We start from the raw sequence: 17,721 nt of genomic DNA, 5'->3' as shown, positions 1-17,721 counted from the left end.
GTGGGATGCTTCCTACAAGTCTGTCTGTCCACAGCAGCGGCAGGGCTGACTCCTGCCACAAAATGTAGCAGTGCAATCCCTGAGTACTGCATGGAGGGGAAGGAAGGGTCAGTGTGGGCACAAATGTTTGCTGTCAGTGATCACTATTGCTACTGTTGTGTCAAGCTATTTCCCCTTTGTTTTCTGAACATAGCAGTAAAATAATGGTTTGGGTGGAGAGGTTAATCAATGTGGGTGTAGAGAAGACAGGAGCAGGGGGAGACTGTGTGCAAACAGAATACTTTTCAGGACAGAAATTGCACAATATGCCAATAAAACTCTTCTCAATCATGACAGGAGGCATGGTGCAGAAGATAACTGAATACAGATGGAATTAAGAGAAAAGGGTCTTTGAGCAAAACTGTTGAGGAGCTATCTCTCTGGGGCAAGCTAAAGCCTTTCTGGACATTGACTATATTATTGAAAGCTGAGGGGATGCCTGGGTGGTTCAGTGGTTGAGTGCCTGCCTTCGGCCCAGGGCGTGATCCTGGAGTCCCAGGATAAGTCCCACATCGGGCTACCTGCATGGAGCCTGCTTCTCCCTCTGCCTGCGTCTCTGCCTCTCTCCGTGTGTCTCTCATGAATAAATAAATAAAATCTTAAAAAAGGAAAAGAAAAGAAAAGAAAACTGAGACTGTTGTTATCAGATCACCTGTCTGTTCTTTCCTGGTCCTGTGGCTGCAATTATTTATATACTAAAGTGGCCAGCATGTGGATCTCAGTGTGGCTGATCCCTGCAGCTTTTTTTTTTTTTTTTTTAACATTTTATTTGTTTATTTATTTGAGAGAGAAAGAGAGAGTGAGCTTTGCACACAAGCAGGGGGAGTAGCAGAGGGAGAGGGAGAAGCAGACCCCTTGCTGAGCAGAAAGCCAGACAACATGTCTCGATCCCAGGACCTTGAGATAGTGACCTGAGCCGAAGGCAGACACTTCACCGACTGAGCCACCCAGACAACCCTCGGCAGCTTCTTTTACGCTCCTGTTTCCCCACTTTCTCACTAATTTTCTTTGCTGCCAATGGTCCTCTGCTATACAACTAACCATATCTTCTCTTTCACTTTTAATTCTCTTTTCAGAGTCTATCCATCTATTCTACCAAATTGGTCTTAAATTTCACCTCATATTTGCTTTGTTAACATTGGTTTTCCTATACAAATCAAAACCACAGTGAGATACCACCTCACACCAGTGAGAATGGGGAAAATTAACAAGGCAGGAAACCACAAATGTTGGAGAGGATGCGGAGAAATGGGAACCCTCTTACACTGTTGGTGGGAATGTGAACTGGTGCAGCCACTCTGGAAAACTGTGTGGAGGTTCCTCAAAGAGTTAAAAATAGACCTGCCCTATGACCCAGCAATTGCACTGCTGGGGATTTACCCCAAAGATACAGATGCAATGAAACCCCGGGACACCTGCACCCCGATGTTCATAGCAGCAATGTCCACAATAGCCAAACTGTGGAAGGAGCCTCGGTGTCCATCGAAGATGAGTGGATAAAGATGTGGTTTATGTATACAATGGAATATTACTCAGCTATTAGAAATGACAAATACCCACCATTTGCTTCAACGTGGATGGAACTGGAGGGTATTATGCTGAGTGAAGTAAGTCAGTCAGAGAAGGACAAACATTATATGTTCTCATTCATTTGGGGAATATAAATAATAGTGAAAGGGAATATAAGGGAAGGGAGAAGAAATGTGTGGGAAATATCAGAAAGGGAGACAGAACGTAAAGACTCCTAACTCTGGGAAACGAACTAGGGTGGTAGAAGGGGAGGAGGGCGGGGGGTGGGAGTGAATGGGTGACGGGCACTGGGGGTTATTCTGTATGTTGGTAAATTGAACACCAATAAAAAATAAATTAAAAAAAAACATTGGTTTTCCTTTTCTTTTTTTTTTTTTAAGATTTTATTCATTTATTCATGAGAGGCGCAGTGAGAGAGAGAGAGGCAGAGACACAGTCAGAGGGAGAAGCAGGCCCCATGCAGGGAGCCTGATGTGGGACTTGATCCCAGGTCCGCAGGATCAGGCCCTGGGCTAAAGGCAGCACTAAACCACTGAGCCACCAGGGCTGCCCAACATTTGCTTTCCTAAAGCCTTTCTATGGTAAAAAATCCAAAATTAAGAAGTTCCATCCACTCGCTCCTTTAACCTTTTTTCCAGTTTTTCTACTGATTCTACCTGGGAGATTTTGTGCTTAGAACAAGTGCTAAAGATACTGTAAAAGTGTGACAAGTGGCTAGAAGCCAGGCAAGAAGATCAACCTCTTAATTTTGAATGAGGCCACAAAACTTGAGGGACTCTCAAAAGCTACTGGATCTTTTCCTAAAATAGCAAGAGTTTTAAAAGAGAAACCTGATGAAAATCATACCCAGAAGCACCAGAAAAAGACATGGAGAATCACATGAACGAAGAAACCGTGAGAGATTCTCAAATATATTCCTAAAATTTAAGGTATTGCCAATACTTTTTTTTTTTTTTTAAGTATTGTTTCCTAAAATGCTCTACCTACCAACCTATCAGTTCCTAAAATGCTCTATGTAAAAGGACTCTGGGTTAGGGAAACACCGTACCTACCTTGGGTATTCACAATGTCTTTATTATAACTATATATTAAAAGCTCTGAGAAATCCTGCAACAGCCCAGCATTTCCCAAACTATTTGACCAAGGAAACTTCTCAAATTACACCTATTAACATCACTCTGAAAAACACTACACTGAAGAAAAACAAGAGGCAATGCCTAGAATTTAAGAAATTATAATCTTTCTTCAATATGCCAGGAAGTTCTTAACATCTATCTAACTCCTGTTTGGAGTATTCTTTCTTAGTCTCTTCTCCGAGAGGGTTCCATTTGGGCCACTCTTTTGCATTTTGAGGCAGGAATCTGTCACTAAAGCTGTCCCTAAGTTTTATCTATGTGGGGCTATAACACACTAAGTCCTACAAAAATAAAATACATTTAGAAAGACTAAGGGCACCTATGGGGCACAGGTGATTGTGTGTTCGAGTCTTACTTACAGCTCAGGTCATGATCTCAGGGTCGTGAAATGAGCCCTGCATTGGGCTCTGTACTCTGCACAGAGTCTGCTTGGCTTTCCTTCTCCTTCTCCCTCTGCCCCGGTCTCTGCTCTCTCTCTCTCTATCTCTCAAATAAATAATCTTAGAAACAACAACAACAACTAAAAAATCAAAGAAAAACCACACTAACATTCTTAGTCCAGGAAGATAATTTAAGAAGAAACTATGACCAATCATCCAAAAATTAGAAAAAAAATTGGCCCGGCTGACTGAGTTGGAAGAGCACACAACTCTTGATCTCAGGGGCCATGAGTTTGAACCCCACATTGGGGGCAGAGGTTACTAAAACAAAAACAAATAAATTTAAAAAAATAAGCCTAGTGAAAGAGCACATTTTGCCAAGAAAAGTCATTGCTGACCTTTTGGGCGTGGCTTGACACAGACTTTCACACATGATTTCTGATGCACTCACCATGTTAGCGAGGTAGAAACAAGCCTAAGAGAAATGTCTGTTCTGTCACTTCAGTATTTTTTGGCACCGAGACTTTTTTTTTTTTTTTTTTAAGATTTTACTTATTTATTCATGAGAGACACACAGAGCCATAGACAGAGGGAGAAGCAGGCTCCCTGCAGGGAGCCTGATGAGCTGGCACTGAGATATTTTTTATAGCTTCTTCATATCTTTGCTATTGAACCCAGTGGATGGTCTTACTGTCAGTAATAAAGTAATTTAACTTTAGCAAGTTGTTCCTAAGTTAAAAATGAATTGCTACCATAGGAAGGAACACAGAAAACCTTCACTATGTTTCAAGAACACTTCTGAGAATGCTGTTGAGATTTTAAGCCAAACTAAAATATGCCAGGTAGCAATCAACACAGAACCACTTACCTGTACTCTGAAACTCTTTCACAGCTTAAACTAGAAATACATTTGTAAATTTAAAACATACTTTGATCTTTGTTTCATGCTTTTCTGAAACTCTTGAAGGTCAAATCAGTACTTTATTACATAAAGTGATTCCTTTCAGAAAACAATGTTTTACCACCATTATAAGATGTTTCATGATAAGCCAGAGAGAGTGTGTGGGGTGGTAATTTTTAAAGTGAACTTCCCTGAATTATAATATTATCAGAATTGATTAAAACATTCTGACATTTAGAGATTTATTAAAATCATAAAGTATAGGCTTTGCAGGTACTTCGTTTTGGAAAGAATTAAAATACCTTATTAAAGCAATTTCTGAAAAAAAAAAATAAAGCAATTTCTGCTGTTCCCTGGTGTGTGCATACCTCAGTATCAGTTGGGTGGCTCACCTTTTCCACTGCTTGACAGAGCAGACTAGAAGAAAGAAGATTCCTCTAAGTCAGTCAGGATTAGGTTAACTAAAGTTATTATTTTTTTTTAAAGATTTTATTTATTTATTCATGAGAGACACACACACACAGGGAGAGAGAGAGAGAGAGAGAGAGAGGCAGAGACACAGGCAGAGGGAGAAGCAGGCTCCTTGCAGGGAGCCTGATGTGGGACTTGATCCTGGGTCTCCAGGATCACGCCCTGGACTGAAGGTGGCACTTAAACCGCTGAGCCACCGGGGCTGCCCAAGTTATTATTTTTTAAGATTTTATTTATTTGAAAGACAGAGATAGTGACTGAGACAGCACAAGTGGGGGTAGTACTAGAGGCAGAGGGAGAAGCAGACTCCTCGCTGAGCAGGGAGTCCCATGTGGGGTTCAATCCCAGGATCCCAAAATCATGACATAAGTCAAAGGCAGATGCTTAACCAATTGAGCCACCCAGGCATCCCCAAGAAAGTTTAAAATCTTTAAACTTTTAAGTAACATGGCTATGAAAGGTTAATGTTCAGAAATCTGTATATGCTAGCCAAACTGCCTAATGATGGCTAGAAATTTCCTCTCTTTCTCACAGACTGAGCAAAGTGCTTTTCTTCAAGTGAAAACTACTGTGGTAATCTCTGTACTTTTTTTCCTACACCTTGTTTTGAAAGCTAAAATATGGGGCCTGTGCCAGAAGAGATGGTCATCCCTGTAGCATCAAGAGAGCATTTTCCACCCCTCACCAGCTACATCATCTATGATTCTGCCCTCAAAGAAGCATCAAGATGAGGCGGCATTCCCTCGGTAACTGGTCATCCTCCTTTAGAATATAAATACTCCCAGCAAGACCCTTATTAAGTTGTCTTCAAACATTAATAATCATGTGTCTGTCTCTGAAGCTAAGATAGACTATTAAGGGATGTGAGGGAGAACGGATGAATAGGTCAAGGTCTTGCTACCCAGAATATGGAAGGGAAGAAAAGTGGGGAAGCCCAAAGGGTCCCCAAGAATGCACCTTGCTTACTTTGTAATTTTGCCTACTGTTCACCCAAGACCTTGAGACCTCTGGGGAACAATATTTAGTTTAGCTCAGGAGGTACAGTCACCTTCATATACCAATAGGGCATTGAGGTTGTGGTTAAATTCATTGAGTTTTTGAAGAAAAAAGACATTAAGAAAGATAATTACAGATTTTGCAGATTACTAGCTAGTTTCTGGATTGTGTTGACTATATAGTCACTCAAAATGGGCTGAATTCCCTGAGGGGACAGGGCAGTAGTAGTCTTGACAGAATATGGGCGCCTGGGTGGCTCAGTTGGTTGCCTTGGTCTCAGGTCATGATCCCAGGGTCCTGGAATGGAGTCCTGCATTGGGCTTCCTGTTCAGCGGTGAGCCTGCTTCTCCCTCTGACCCCTCCCTCTGCTTGCCCTCTTTCTCATTCACTCTCTCTCAAATGAATAAACAAATCTTTAAAAAAATAATCTTTACAGAATAAGAATATGTCTGGCTACATGTGTCATCGCTTCACATCCTGCTACAGCTGGTAGAAATGATGCTGGCTCCTTCTCATATACCATGTTACCATGATACACCACAAAAGAAATACTTTGGGGGATGATTGCTCACTTCCTTCTGTGAATTTCTCTTTTCCAAAAAGTAGATCCTTGTAGATATATTTCCATTGTATGACACATGATCCATACCTAGTATATTTATATCTGTGTAATATGTATCTTAAACTTTATGAGAAAGCTGATTCGCTGTAGTCAATAAGGAGTAAATGAAATTGTCAAGCAGCCCATGAGACTATTTTCTTCCCAGAATCTGAGTAGAGGCTCAGACATGAGAGAACTGGGAGTTGGCAGAGTCAGAGAACCAGAGGGAAAACCCACAAAGGCTTGCTGTTGGGGTTCCCAGACTTCCAGACACCTGCATGTCCCATGAGCTTCTGTCATTCATGAGATCTGGGTCATTTATGATTTATCCCCTATTACCCAAACATATTTGGCTAGATTTCTGTTACTTACAACACAAGTAATTTTAACCAAGACATTATTTTATCTGATTACTCAACACAAATAGAGTGTTGATTTTATGGTTTCTAAAAACTTTGAACGACAGGAGACGATGGCAATGACTATGGCACTTAATTGCCAACAATTTCTGCTCTGAAACATATGCAGTTATGAACCTTTCAATCCAGGACCTAAAAATCTTTTTCTATTGAAGACTATGAACTGCAATAAAGAGGGTAGGAATCAAAAAACAAACCATTTTCGTGTAGGGATTTTAAAAGTTCTGTTAAGGGGCCCCTGGGTGGCTCAGTCGGTTAAGCATCTGGCTCTTGGTTTTGGCTCAGGTCATGATCTCTTGGGTCATGGGGTCGAGCCCTGTATTGGGCTCCTCTCTCAGTGGGGAGCCTGCCTGAGGGCTCTCTCTCTTCCTCTGCCCCTCCTCCCACTTGTGGGCATGCTCTCTCTCTCTCAAATAAATCAATCTTTAAAACCAATCAATAAATTAAAAAGTTCTTTCTCTTTTAAAGTTTTATTTATTTATTCATGAGAGACACACACACACACACAGAGAAGCAGAGACATAGGCAGAGGGAGAAGTAGCCTGATGTGGGACTCCATCTCACATTCCAGGATCAGGACCTGAGCCGAAAGCAGACACTCAACCGCTGATTCATCCAGTAGTCCCCCCAAAAAAAGTTCTCTTAAGGAGAAATATAAAACTTTCATGTTGTTTGCCCTTAAAACAAACAAACAAACAAACAAACAAAAACAGAACATAAATTAAGCTACTTTTCAACATTAAGTTCATATGAATGTTTTGAAGGGGCAGGGGAAGACAGGGACAGAAGGCAGCCAGGGAATAGATGAAGGGAAATGAGAGAGTAAGAGATGCACTAAGAAGGGAGGAGAGAAAAAGATGGAGGGTGGGAGGAAAGGGAAGAGGGAAAGACAGAGGAGTGGGGTAATAGAAAAATAAAAATCAGCAGCTGAAAGAGAGGCAGGACACAAAAGGAGGAGAAAGATACTCAGCAGAAGAGGAGTCAAAGGAGATAACACGGCAGACTGAAGGCTAGGGAGAGCCCCTGAATATTCACTGTGTTAGTTCGAGGCCACCCTCAGATTTTGGGGGGCCAGTGAAGGGCAGGGCTGTCCCTTAGATAGCACATATGAGTCACAGCCCTTTGCCAAGTTAATTAGCTGGCTGAGGAACCTCAGAAGGTCTTCCATTGCTCTACACCTCAACAGGTCAGGGATTCTGCTCAAAGGATGGGACTCCAGCAACTCATCACCAGAGCTTCTCTCAGGTTAGACTCCTCTGAACATGAGTTATCATAGATTTTTACATTTTAAAAATAGCCTGTCAAATAAACTTGAGACATGATGGTTTAATCAAAGTTAAACAGGCTTCCTTGCTGCAAGAGTTCTGAGAGCTTTTGATATCAATTTCTAAGAGAGTGTTACATGGAATACAGGGATTCCCAAATTTACCTGGTCACAGAATTCATTTTTAAAAAGAATCCCAAGGGCTAACTGTTCTGCAGGACACAGTTTGAGAAGCACTGCACCAGGAGGATACTATTCTCTTTATGTCTGAGCTTTATAATCACTGGCTATATCTATAACATATCAGAGATCAGACAACAAGAAATAAAAGGCAAAATCTGGTTTGAAGACTTGAAGTTTTCTATCCTTACAGCCAACATTGCCACTTCTTTATCTCATTTTATCTTCATGTTGCTTTAAGTGCTTTCTACGGGAAGTTCAAAATTTATATTCTTATATTTGATGCTCTCCAACCTTCTAGCACCTTCTAATATTTATCCTTATTGATGCTGTGTCATATGATATTCTTGCTTCCTTTCCTGCTAAACTTTGTCCACTGTGATGATTAAAATTTAAAAGTGGTGATTGCTAGTTTCCCTGCAAAGCCCACAATGCCAGATCCACCTTCCCTTCTTCATGGGCACTTGAACTGGGGTCTTGTAACTAATTTCTTCTCAGTGTACTTCGAGCTGAAGTGATCTGTACCATAGTGGTCTCACTTGCTTATAAAGAATATTGCTTGGGGTGACTGGCTGTCTGGCTGTCTGGAGCAGTTGGTGGAATGTGTGACTCTTGATCTTGGGGTTGTAAGTACAAGACCCATATTAAGTATGGAGCCTACTTTTAAAAAAAGAGGGAACGTTGCTTGATTTAGAGCTTTTCTTTTTCCTTCCGATGTGTAGGAACACAGTGTTCACGAAGATGATGATATTTTAGGGTTGGCAGAAAATTAAAAAGAAAAGTATCTGAATGATGGCTCAGAGCAGAGTCCCTCCACCAACACAGACCAATTACCTTGAGACTCTTAGACACAGAGAAATAAATTTTATCTTTAATGAAGGCACTGTAATTTTGACTCTCTTTAATACAGTAATTTGACATTTACCCTCATTAACACACATAATAAAAACATTAAAATTTATGTGCTCATATGTATAAATTATTTTTGTAAACCTTTATCATTTTGATTTGGTTCCTCTTACTTTTTGCAAGTAATTCTTGTCTTCTAGCTGTGTTAATCTGAACATTGAAAATTAAAGCTTTATTTGTCATATCTCAAGTGGACGGGGAAGAAAACTAAGGCTAAGTATGGACATAATTATCCACTCATTATTTTTTTTAATGCTTTCAAGCTATAGCCTAGTTGTCTAAAGCAGATTCCTTTTTGCTAATTTATATCTAATCAACAATAAGCCTTCAAATATAAAATTTCCCATGAATTCCTAATGATATGATATGACTAATATCTTTATGAACTAGAGTATCTTTCTAAGAAATAAAATGTGTAAGGAAATCTACTACTCAAAGAAGTATCAATTTTTTTTGCTAAAGATACAGAATGGCTTAACAAGGATTGTTTCAAATGTAATTTTATGGTGAAACATTCTGCTAAACAGAAAACCAAGTATTTGGACGTAGCTATTGAAATATGTATGTATTTATGAATATATCTTTGGTAAAGAGCCAGACAAAATAAAACATGACTCATTGTCAGTAAACATTCCCTAAATGTCCTTGTATTATTATGGGAGAGGTATTGTTTGGTTTTAATAATGTATATAAAACAAATTACTATTTACATGTGCTCAAAGGCATTAAAAAAACAATGATCTATTTAGCAGGAAGAACTTTAAAGTCTAACAAATGAATTATCCTTTACCTTCTTGTCAATAAGTTGAGGGTCTACTTTTTAGGAAATAATACAGTAAGATTTTGCTACTTATGTTTCTTGTAGTTGCAACCCACTAGTTTTTAGAAGTTTAAGGCATAAAGAATATGTTTTTATTATATTCATTTTAAAAGGTAGAATAAGACCTATTGTAAATGCTTTTTTTTTTTTTAAGATTTTATTTATTTATTCAAGAGAGACACAGAGAGAGAGAGAGGCAGAGACACAGGCAGAGGGAGAAGCAGGCTCCAAGCAGCCCGATGTGGACTGGATCCTGGGACTCCAGGATCACGGCCTGAGCCGAAGGCAGACAACTGCTGAGCCACCCAGGCATCCCTGGGCCACAAAGTATCTTGTTGCATTTGATTGAGATGACAAGTGAAGGAATTTACAATCAATCTTGCAATGGTAAAACTAGAAGGAATCTTAAGAGACCCTTATGACCCCATTTTACAGATGAGAATCACAAACGTGAAATTCCATTTTAACTAAAAGAGGATTCTTGAAAAGGAAAAATAAAATTCTTCAAGGAATTCTAGGTATTGTACAATTCAAAGCTTTAAGAGTAGCCTTTAACATCTCTCAGAAGGGCTGGCCTTACCATCTTTCCTCTTCATATAGAGGAGTAAATGAAGGTATAAGCAAGCTAAGCAGTTCACTTATCATCTGTCTGAATCCGTGTGCAGCTGGGAATGAAAGCCAGAACTTTAAAAGTTGGAACATCCTCACAGGAGTAGGCTGATCTCATTGGAAGGGACGCTGGCTAGGGCTGGTGAGGGGAAGCCATGTTTGGGAAGGCCCCTCATGGACTACTGCATTTCACAAACAGTACTTGCTGAAGATTGCGAAATGCTTGCTTAAGTGAGTTTCAGGTGACAATGCAGTCTTAAGAACAAACAAAACAAGCAACCCAAAACATCATGGTATATCAGATTTCCTACCTTCCTCTAAAAAAAAAAAAAAAAAAAAGTGTTCCCAAATCCTAGGAATTTGAAATATGCTTTATTATGCGGTTCAGTCTCAAACACCCAGGAAATGCATACAAATTGCATTTAGTTTTTATTTATGTAACATGAGTTCTTTGCAAAATCCTTCCTTCGGGGTCTGAATGAACATATTTAGAAGGAGACTCTTCATTTGGATCCCTCCTTCTCTATTCAAATCGCATTTTCTGATGCATGCTCACCCTGGAACGTTAAGCACCCATTACAGATAGCATAAAGAAAAAGTTCGTGACAAAATCTCAGTGTCTCTCTCTTCTCCACCAAACCACCAATGATGACAAACTTCTAAAGACAACTCAGCCCTTACTACACAAACAAGGAACCCCCCGCCCTCGTGCTGTGCCTGTGCCCCCGATAATCCATCCAGCTGCTCCCTAAGACACATTCCCACGGGTCACATGGCCCAGCGTTTCTGATGACCACATTCGGTGGGGCGAGGTGTTCCAACCATTACCGCATCCTCCTCCCTCTCCGAACGGGGCCCAATGAGCTCATGCAGCAGGCTGGGCTGGAGCTCCGGCTCGCTGGGACCCCACTTTGCAGTTCTCCCGGGCCGCATGGGGCAGAGGCGCGGGAGGGGAGCCCAGAGGGGCGGGCGGGGCGGGGTGTGCGCGGCGAGGGGCGCCGAGTTTGGGGAGCAGGCAGCAGGGGGAGGGGTGCTGAAGAGTTGGGGATCACAGCACCGGCAGACAGAGCCAGGGGCATGCAGAGCCGGGCAAGAGGGAGACGTCCTGGGGGGGGGGGGCCTGCAGTGGGGGGTGTCCCAGCGTGGGGGGGGTCCCGCAGTCGGGGGGGGTCCTGCAGTGGGGGGTGTCTCGCAGTGAGGGAGGGTCCTGTCGTGGGGGGGGGTCCCGCAGTGGGGGTGTCCTGAGTGGGGGGGGGGCCCTGTTCAGGCGGGAAAGGCAAGGCGCAGGAAATGGGCGCCAAAGAAAGAAGTGAGAAATTGCGGAGGAGGAAGTCGTCCCTGGAAGAGGAGGGGCGAAGGGGAAGCGAGGGTGGCGGAGTGTTTGCACTTTGGAGAGGGCAGGGCCGGAGCCGCCTCCGAGCCGGGCGGGGCGGTCCCCCGGGGTCCCGGCGGCCCTACCTGAAGCGCTCCTGCCCCGCGGTGTCCCACAGCTGCAGCTTGATCCTCTTGCCCGGCTCGATCTCCAGCAGGCGCGAGAAGAAGTCCACGCCGACCGTGGGGTCGCAGGCGGGGGAGCGCAGCCCGGGGAAACGGCCCTGGGTGAAGCGGTGCAGGAGGCACGACTTGCCCACCGTGGAGTCCCCGATCACGATGAGGCGGAACTGGTAGATCCAGATGGTCTCCATGGCTCCCGCCCCCCGCGGGCTCGGGGCCGCCGCAGCCGCCCTCCCGCCTCCCCGCAAGTTTGGCGGCGGGAACTGTCCCTTCAGCACCGCCCGGCCGTCCGCCTGCCGGCTTCCAGCATCTTCCGGCGACTGCGGCCGCCGCCTGGTCCCCGCCCTCTCCGGAGGGAGGGGCGGGCCCCGGCCGGGGTGGGGGCGGGGCCTGGGGCCAGGGGGCGGGGCGGGGCGGGGGCCGCGGCGCGGGGCGGAGGGACGGGGGGAGGGAGGGGCCCCGGGCTGGATGCGCGCGACTCCCGGCCCCGCCCCCGGGAACTCTCTCTCCCCCGACGCTCCCTGGGCGCCGCCGGGAAGGTGGGTGTGGCGAGGGGACGTGACGGCAGCGGCAGCCAATGACAATGAAGGAAGGGTTCCCCCTCCGCGAGGCTCAGCCAATGAAAAGTGAGAGTCGTTTTCCTGCGGGCGTGGGGCGGGCTGGTCAGAGTGGCGGGGCGCGTGCGAGTCGCGGAGGCCATGCCGCGGCCCCGTCGGCTGCGTTTCCTTCCGTGGACCAGAGCGGTCCCGGGCGCACGGCCGCGGTCCCGGGCCGCTGCAGGTGCCCACGACGGCGTGCTGCTGTCTCGCTCCGCTCGGCGCCACCGCCGCCGCGCTCAAGGTGAAGGAGCGAAGAACAGAATCGAAATAAATTTGCAGAGCAAGTTCTGGATGCTTCTAGCAAGCGCTCTGACCATGGCTCCTGCTCCACCGGTACCGTCCTCACTCCTTGTGCCGCGGAATAGTGAGAAGAATGCCGGGGGCTGCTGCATCCTCTCCGGGTCTCCCAGCCCCGGGGAGGGGGGGTAGTGAAATGTGGAGATGCTCACGCTGGAGGGGTCTCTACCTCGCCAAGTCAGATCCGGGATCCAAATATAGATAAGCGCACCTGAATTCTGATGCGACCTTGCTGTTGCTTCATGCCTTTCTTCAAATCGGGGAATGGGGAATTTACGGTCTAGCTTTTGAAACTTAAAAACACTTTTAAAGTGTATTTTTGCCAAAATAAGAGTTTTCGACAACTACACTTTTTGTTTTTCATACCTATAACCGAACCTGCACAATTGTCGTTCATCCTTATCTTCCTCTCTTGTTTTGGAGACAAAGGTATCACTTTCAATATCACATTTAATCCCCATCACCCAAGGGATTTTGCCTTTTTTTCCCCAATAGTTGATCTTTTTATCACACTATGTATAGCTCTAATCGCTTGGGCTCCTCAGCCTATAAACATGCTCATGTAGTCACAAATCCTAAAGCCAGACAGAACTTTACCTTATGCTTCTTTAGATTTTCACTCCCACCATTATTCTCCTTTTCAGACTTTAGGAAAGAACCATCTGTACTCATTTTCCATCCACCAGTTAGTCTTCAACAGCAGCCTTCTCCATACTTAATGAAATTGCTTTAAAAATATCTTATTTTTAAGTAAACTATAAATCCAAGGTGAGACTTGAACTGACAATCTGGAGCTCAAGAGTCCCACACTCCACTGACTGAGCCACCAGGTGTCCCTCTGGAACTGCTTTTGGTAGGTTGTCAGGGACTTTTATTAAATCCCCTATGGGGCTGCCCCAACATCTATCTGTAGCTTTCATTCTTCACCTCCCGGTAGTTCTGGTTGATTATAATCTGTTGTTAAAAGCTGATTGGGTGTCGCAGCTCCTATCCAGAGTCCTCCTCTAGTCCTTCTCTAAGTAGGGATGGCCAATGTCAGAGTGCTGACCAATGAGACTTAAAGTAGGGCCTTTGGTAAAGCTTTTGCTTTTCTGATAAGGGTCCAGCAGCCATACTGCCCTTCACTTTTCCTCTTTTGCTTTTCCTTCCTACCTGAAAGGTTTAACAACCATCTTGCGACCATAGAGATGAAGGCTAGATGCTAAAGTCAGTGGTAGGAGACAGAGAAGAGCTTGAGTCCTTCATGGAATCATGGATCTGTTGTACCAACTCTGAACATCTTGTTGTTTGAGACAAATAAATCAATCCCTGTTAAAGCCCTTGATGGATTTTCTGCAAGGATACCTGGATACTTTATTTCCTTTTTCTTTCGTCTGTTTCTTAAATATTAAGAGACCCATTTTTCCTTTCTTCCTCTCTTTTTTTTTTTTTCTATTACTTTGAGCTGCTTCTTGGTGACCTCATCAACTCGTGACTTCAGTTACTCCTTTACCCACACCAGGTGTCCGCCCTCAACTTCTGCTCTGTCTTCGGACCCACATTTCCAACAACCTCTCCCCTTAGGTGTTGGATACACATTTCAAACTCAACACATCTGTGTTGGTTAGGATTCTTTGAAACAAACTCCAGTTAGGGTGATATAAAAAGACAAATCCACTTATCATAAAGATACAGAGGTATTTTTACACAATCCACAGGCAGGAATGCAGATGGTATAAAGGGATTGGAACCAGGAAAGGGAAAGCTGTAAAGAAGCACAGTCAGTGTGGGTCTCTGTCTCTCTGATTATTTACTTCCTTTTAACATCTGCTTACTTTTTTAACTCTGCAAACCAGCTTTGTCTCCTGCTTGGTCCTTAGAGAAAATGATAGTTGTCTCGAGTTCCATCTTAGATATCTAGACACATACAGAGACCGATTTCCATTTTTCTCCAGAGACAATCTAGTTGGCCTGGTTTGGAACAGGTGTTTATACCAAAGATGTATGGCCAGCAAGACAGGAACATGTAGCAAGCCAGTCCCTTTGGATGGGGTATATGGGGTATTAGCAGTTCTGGAGAAAGGATTGGTCAGTGGCTTCCTTTTGTGTCAAAAATACAATCTTTATAATGTCCAAAAGTGAAATCATATTTCCTTTTTTTTTTTTTTTTTAAAGATTTTAGTATCTGAGAGAAAGAGCCATATAAGCAGGGGGAGCGGCAGCCAGAGGAGGGGGAGAAGCAGACTCCCGCTGAGCAGGAAGCTGGATGTGGGGCTCTATCCCAGGACCTGGAGATCATGACCTGAGCTGAGGGCAGACACTTAACTGACTGAGCCACGCAGGCGCCCTTGAAATCATATTTCTTGCTATGTTTTCCTTTCCTATATTTTACAGGTGGGTTAATGTCTTTAGTATCTATTCTAGCTCCCTAAATAAATGGGAGATGGTGGTACCGAATCTGGAGGCTAGTGGTTTGTGCTGTGTATATGGGAGGGATGGAATTGGTCTAAAGGCAGAGCTAGGGATAATCTAATATGTAGCATCCTGGACAAAACAAAAATGGAAAGTAGGCAGGTCAAGTGAAGCCTCTTACAGGGACTAGGTAGATAGAGCAGACCATAGCTACAAGTCAACTGGGAAACCAGCCCAAAGAAAGATTTGAATGAGAGCTCAGAAGCATAGTTAGATACTATTAGCCAGAGGAAGAGGCATGGGGCTATCTATAAGGTCCCTGGCCTCAGGAGAGATCTCACATAAGACTCCATAAGTCTAAGGTAGTTTAGACACTATGCTTAGTTGATTAAGCTAGAATAACAGCTGCACCCATCTTAGGCTCCTCTCTCTCTCTCTCTCTCCTTTGGCATATTCAGCCAATCATCAAATCCCAGGACTTTGACCTCAGCAGTATCTTTCAGATTTATGACCTTTTCTGAACTTCCCACTGTCATTGTCTTTGTTCAATCTCTTATCACTTCAGACTGTACTGCTCAGTGACCTCCATGTTAGTTTCCCAGGGCTGTTGTAACAAAATGCCACTAGCAGAATGGCTTAAAGTAACAGAAATTTATTGCCTCAGAGGCTAGAAGTCCAAGGTGTTCCAGGGTTGATTCCTTCTTTGGGCTGTGAGGTAGAATCTGTTCCAGGCCCTTGCCTAGCTCATGGTGGTTTGCTGGGCAGTCTTTAGCATTCTGTGGCATGAAGGTATATCATCCCAGTCCTCCATTATGACGTGGCTTTTTTCCTGTGTCTCTTCACAAAATTTTCCCACTGTACATGTCTGTGTCCACAGACCCCCCCCCTTTAAAGATTTTATTTATTTATTCATGAGAGACACACAGAGAGAGAGAGAGGCAGAGACACAAGCAGAAGGAGAAGCAGGCTCCATGCTGGGATCCCGACGTGGGATTCAATCCCGAGTCTCCAGGATTATGCTCTGGGCTGAAGGTGGCACTAAACCACTGAGCCACCCAGGCTGCCCACACATTTCCCCCTTTTTATGAGGACACCACTCATATTGGATCAGGGCCCACCATAATGACCTCATTTTAGCTTCATCATCTGCAAAGACTGTTTCTAAATAAGGCACATTCTGAAGTATGAGACATTAGGACTTCTTTGCATCTTTTGTGAGGGATAGAATTCATTCCATGACGGCCTCCCATTTAGATCCACATTGCTTCTAGAATTATGACATTGAGTGCCTTTGGTGACTCATTCACCCCAGGATAAGGTCTGAATACCTAATCATGTAATACAGGTCCAGAGTGTGGCTTCTGTGATTTAGTCAATGACTCCTCTACATGATATGCTACTCAAGCCATACCTTTTACCCCCATGTTATTGTATCCTCTCCTTTTCACCATTCATTTGGTCAGCAAATTTTTTTTAAGATTTTATTTATTTATTCATGAGAGACACAGGGAGAGAGACAGAGACAGAGGCAAAGGGAGAAGCAGACTCCATGCAGGGAGTCCGATGTGGGACTCGATCCCAGGACTCCAGAATCACGCCCTGGGCCAAAGGGCTCAACCATTGAGCCACCCAGATGTCCCTGGTCAGCAAATTTCTATTCATCTTCCAGGCCCACAACAAATATTACCTCCCCTTTGTAATCTTTCTAAGCCACTCATATCCCCAAGGAAAATTGATTTTTCACTCATCGGTGTTCCCATAGCAGTTAAGCAAAGAGTACTCTGTACTTCTATGATATCTCATATCTTCTATAATATGTCTCATATTGAATTATGGCTATTGGTTTGACTGGCTGGCTACATTGTAATTCATTGTTATTTCCCCAGCACACAGAGCTGGCACATTGTGTTGCTCTATAAATGCTCACTGAGTGGAAATGAGCTGTTAACCATAATTCTCTATGATCCTGAGCTTCTGTACATGCATAGTCTGCATGGAACCAGTGAGCTGCATGATGAACTAAAATGATTTTATGATCCCTAAGATTTGCCTTTGACTAATCCATGAATACTTATAATTTTAAGTATATTTGGATTATGCTGAGTATAAATAATATTTTAATTAGAAGTGTTTGTAGAAGTTTAAGCTTAATAAATAAGTCACATAGGGAGGGCACATTTATTTAAGAAAGCTACTTAAACTTACTCAGGATATTCTGCTTTAATATGTATATATTTTTAAAGGAAAGTGAAAATATGAGAAATGCCAGAAAGGAGGATCTAGCCTTTTTGTTGTTTATTGACCAGGAGTCAGGGGACCTACATGGAGGTTCCCATGTTGCCGCTAACTATGGAGACTTTTTAAAGTCACTAAATCTCTCTGGTTCTGTTTCCTCATCTAGACACTAAAAACGTTGATCTACATCAGTGTTTTTCAAACTGGGGGCTATAAAATCAATTTGGGGGGTAACTGCCAGAATTCAAAACAAAACACCAGGGCAGCCCGGGTGGCTCAGCGGTGTAGCTCCGCCTTCGGCCTGGGGCGTGATCCTGGAGACCCAGGATCAAGTCCCACATCAGGCTCCTTGCATGGAGCCTGCTTCTCCCTCCGCCTGTGTCTCTGCCTCTCTCTCTGTCACTCATGAATAAATAAATACAATATTTTAAAAATACCAGAATATATCAT

The 17,721-nt window shown here is 43.7% G+C and overlaps 1 protein-coding gene across 1 annotated transcript in view; it reads right to left on the bottom strand.

Annotated features, from left to right (window-relative positions):
• Window positions 1-12,098, bottom strand: part of RAB39A (RAB39A, member RAS oncogene family) — a 31,863-nt gene extending 19,765 nt beyond the window's left edge. Inside the window, exon 1 of the mRNA XM_072821827.1 lies at window positions 11,714-12,098. Coding sequence (XP_072677928.1) covers window positions 11,714-11,940 — 227 coding nt within the window. The 5' untranslated portion in view covers window positions 11,941-12,098. The remainder of the gene's footprint in view (window positions 1-11,713) is intronic.
• Between the last annotated feature and the right edge of the window lie 5,623 nt (window positions 12,099-17,721).

Source organism: Canis lupus, chromosome 3 (assembly GCF_048164855.1).
Source record: "Canis lupus baileyi chromosome 3, mCanLup2.hap1, whole genome shotgun sequence".
In the NCBI taxonomy this organism is placed as follows: domain Eukaryota; kingdom Metazoa; phylum Chordata; class Mammalia; order Carnivora; family Canidae; genus Canis; species Canis lupus.
The sequence above is the reverse complement of the archived record's forward strand: the minus strand, read 5'-3'. Positions and strand labels throughout refer to the sequence as shown.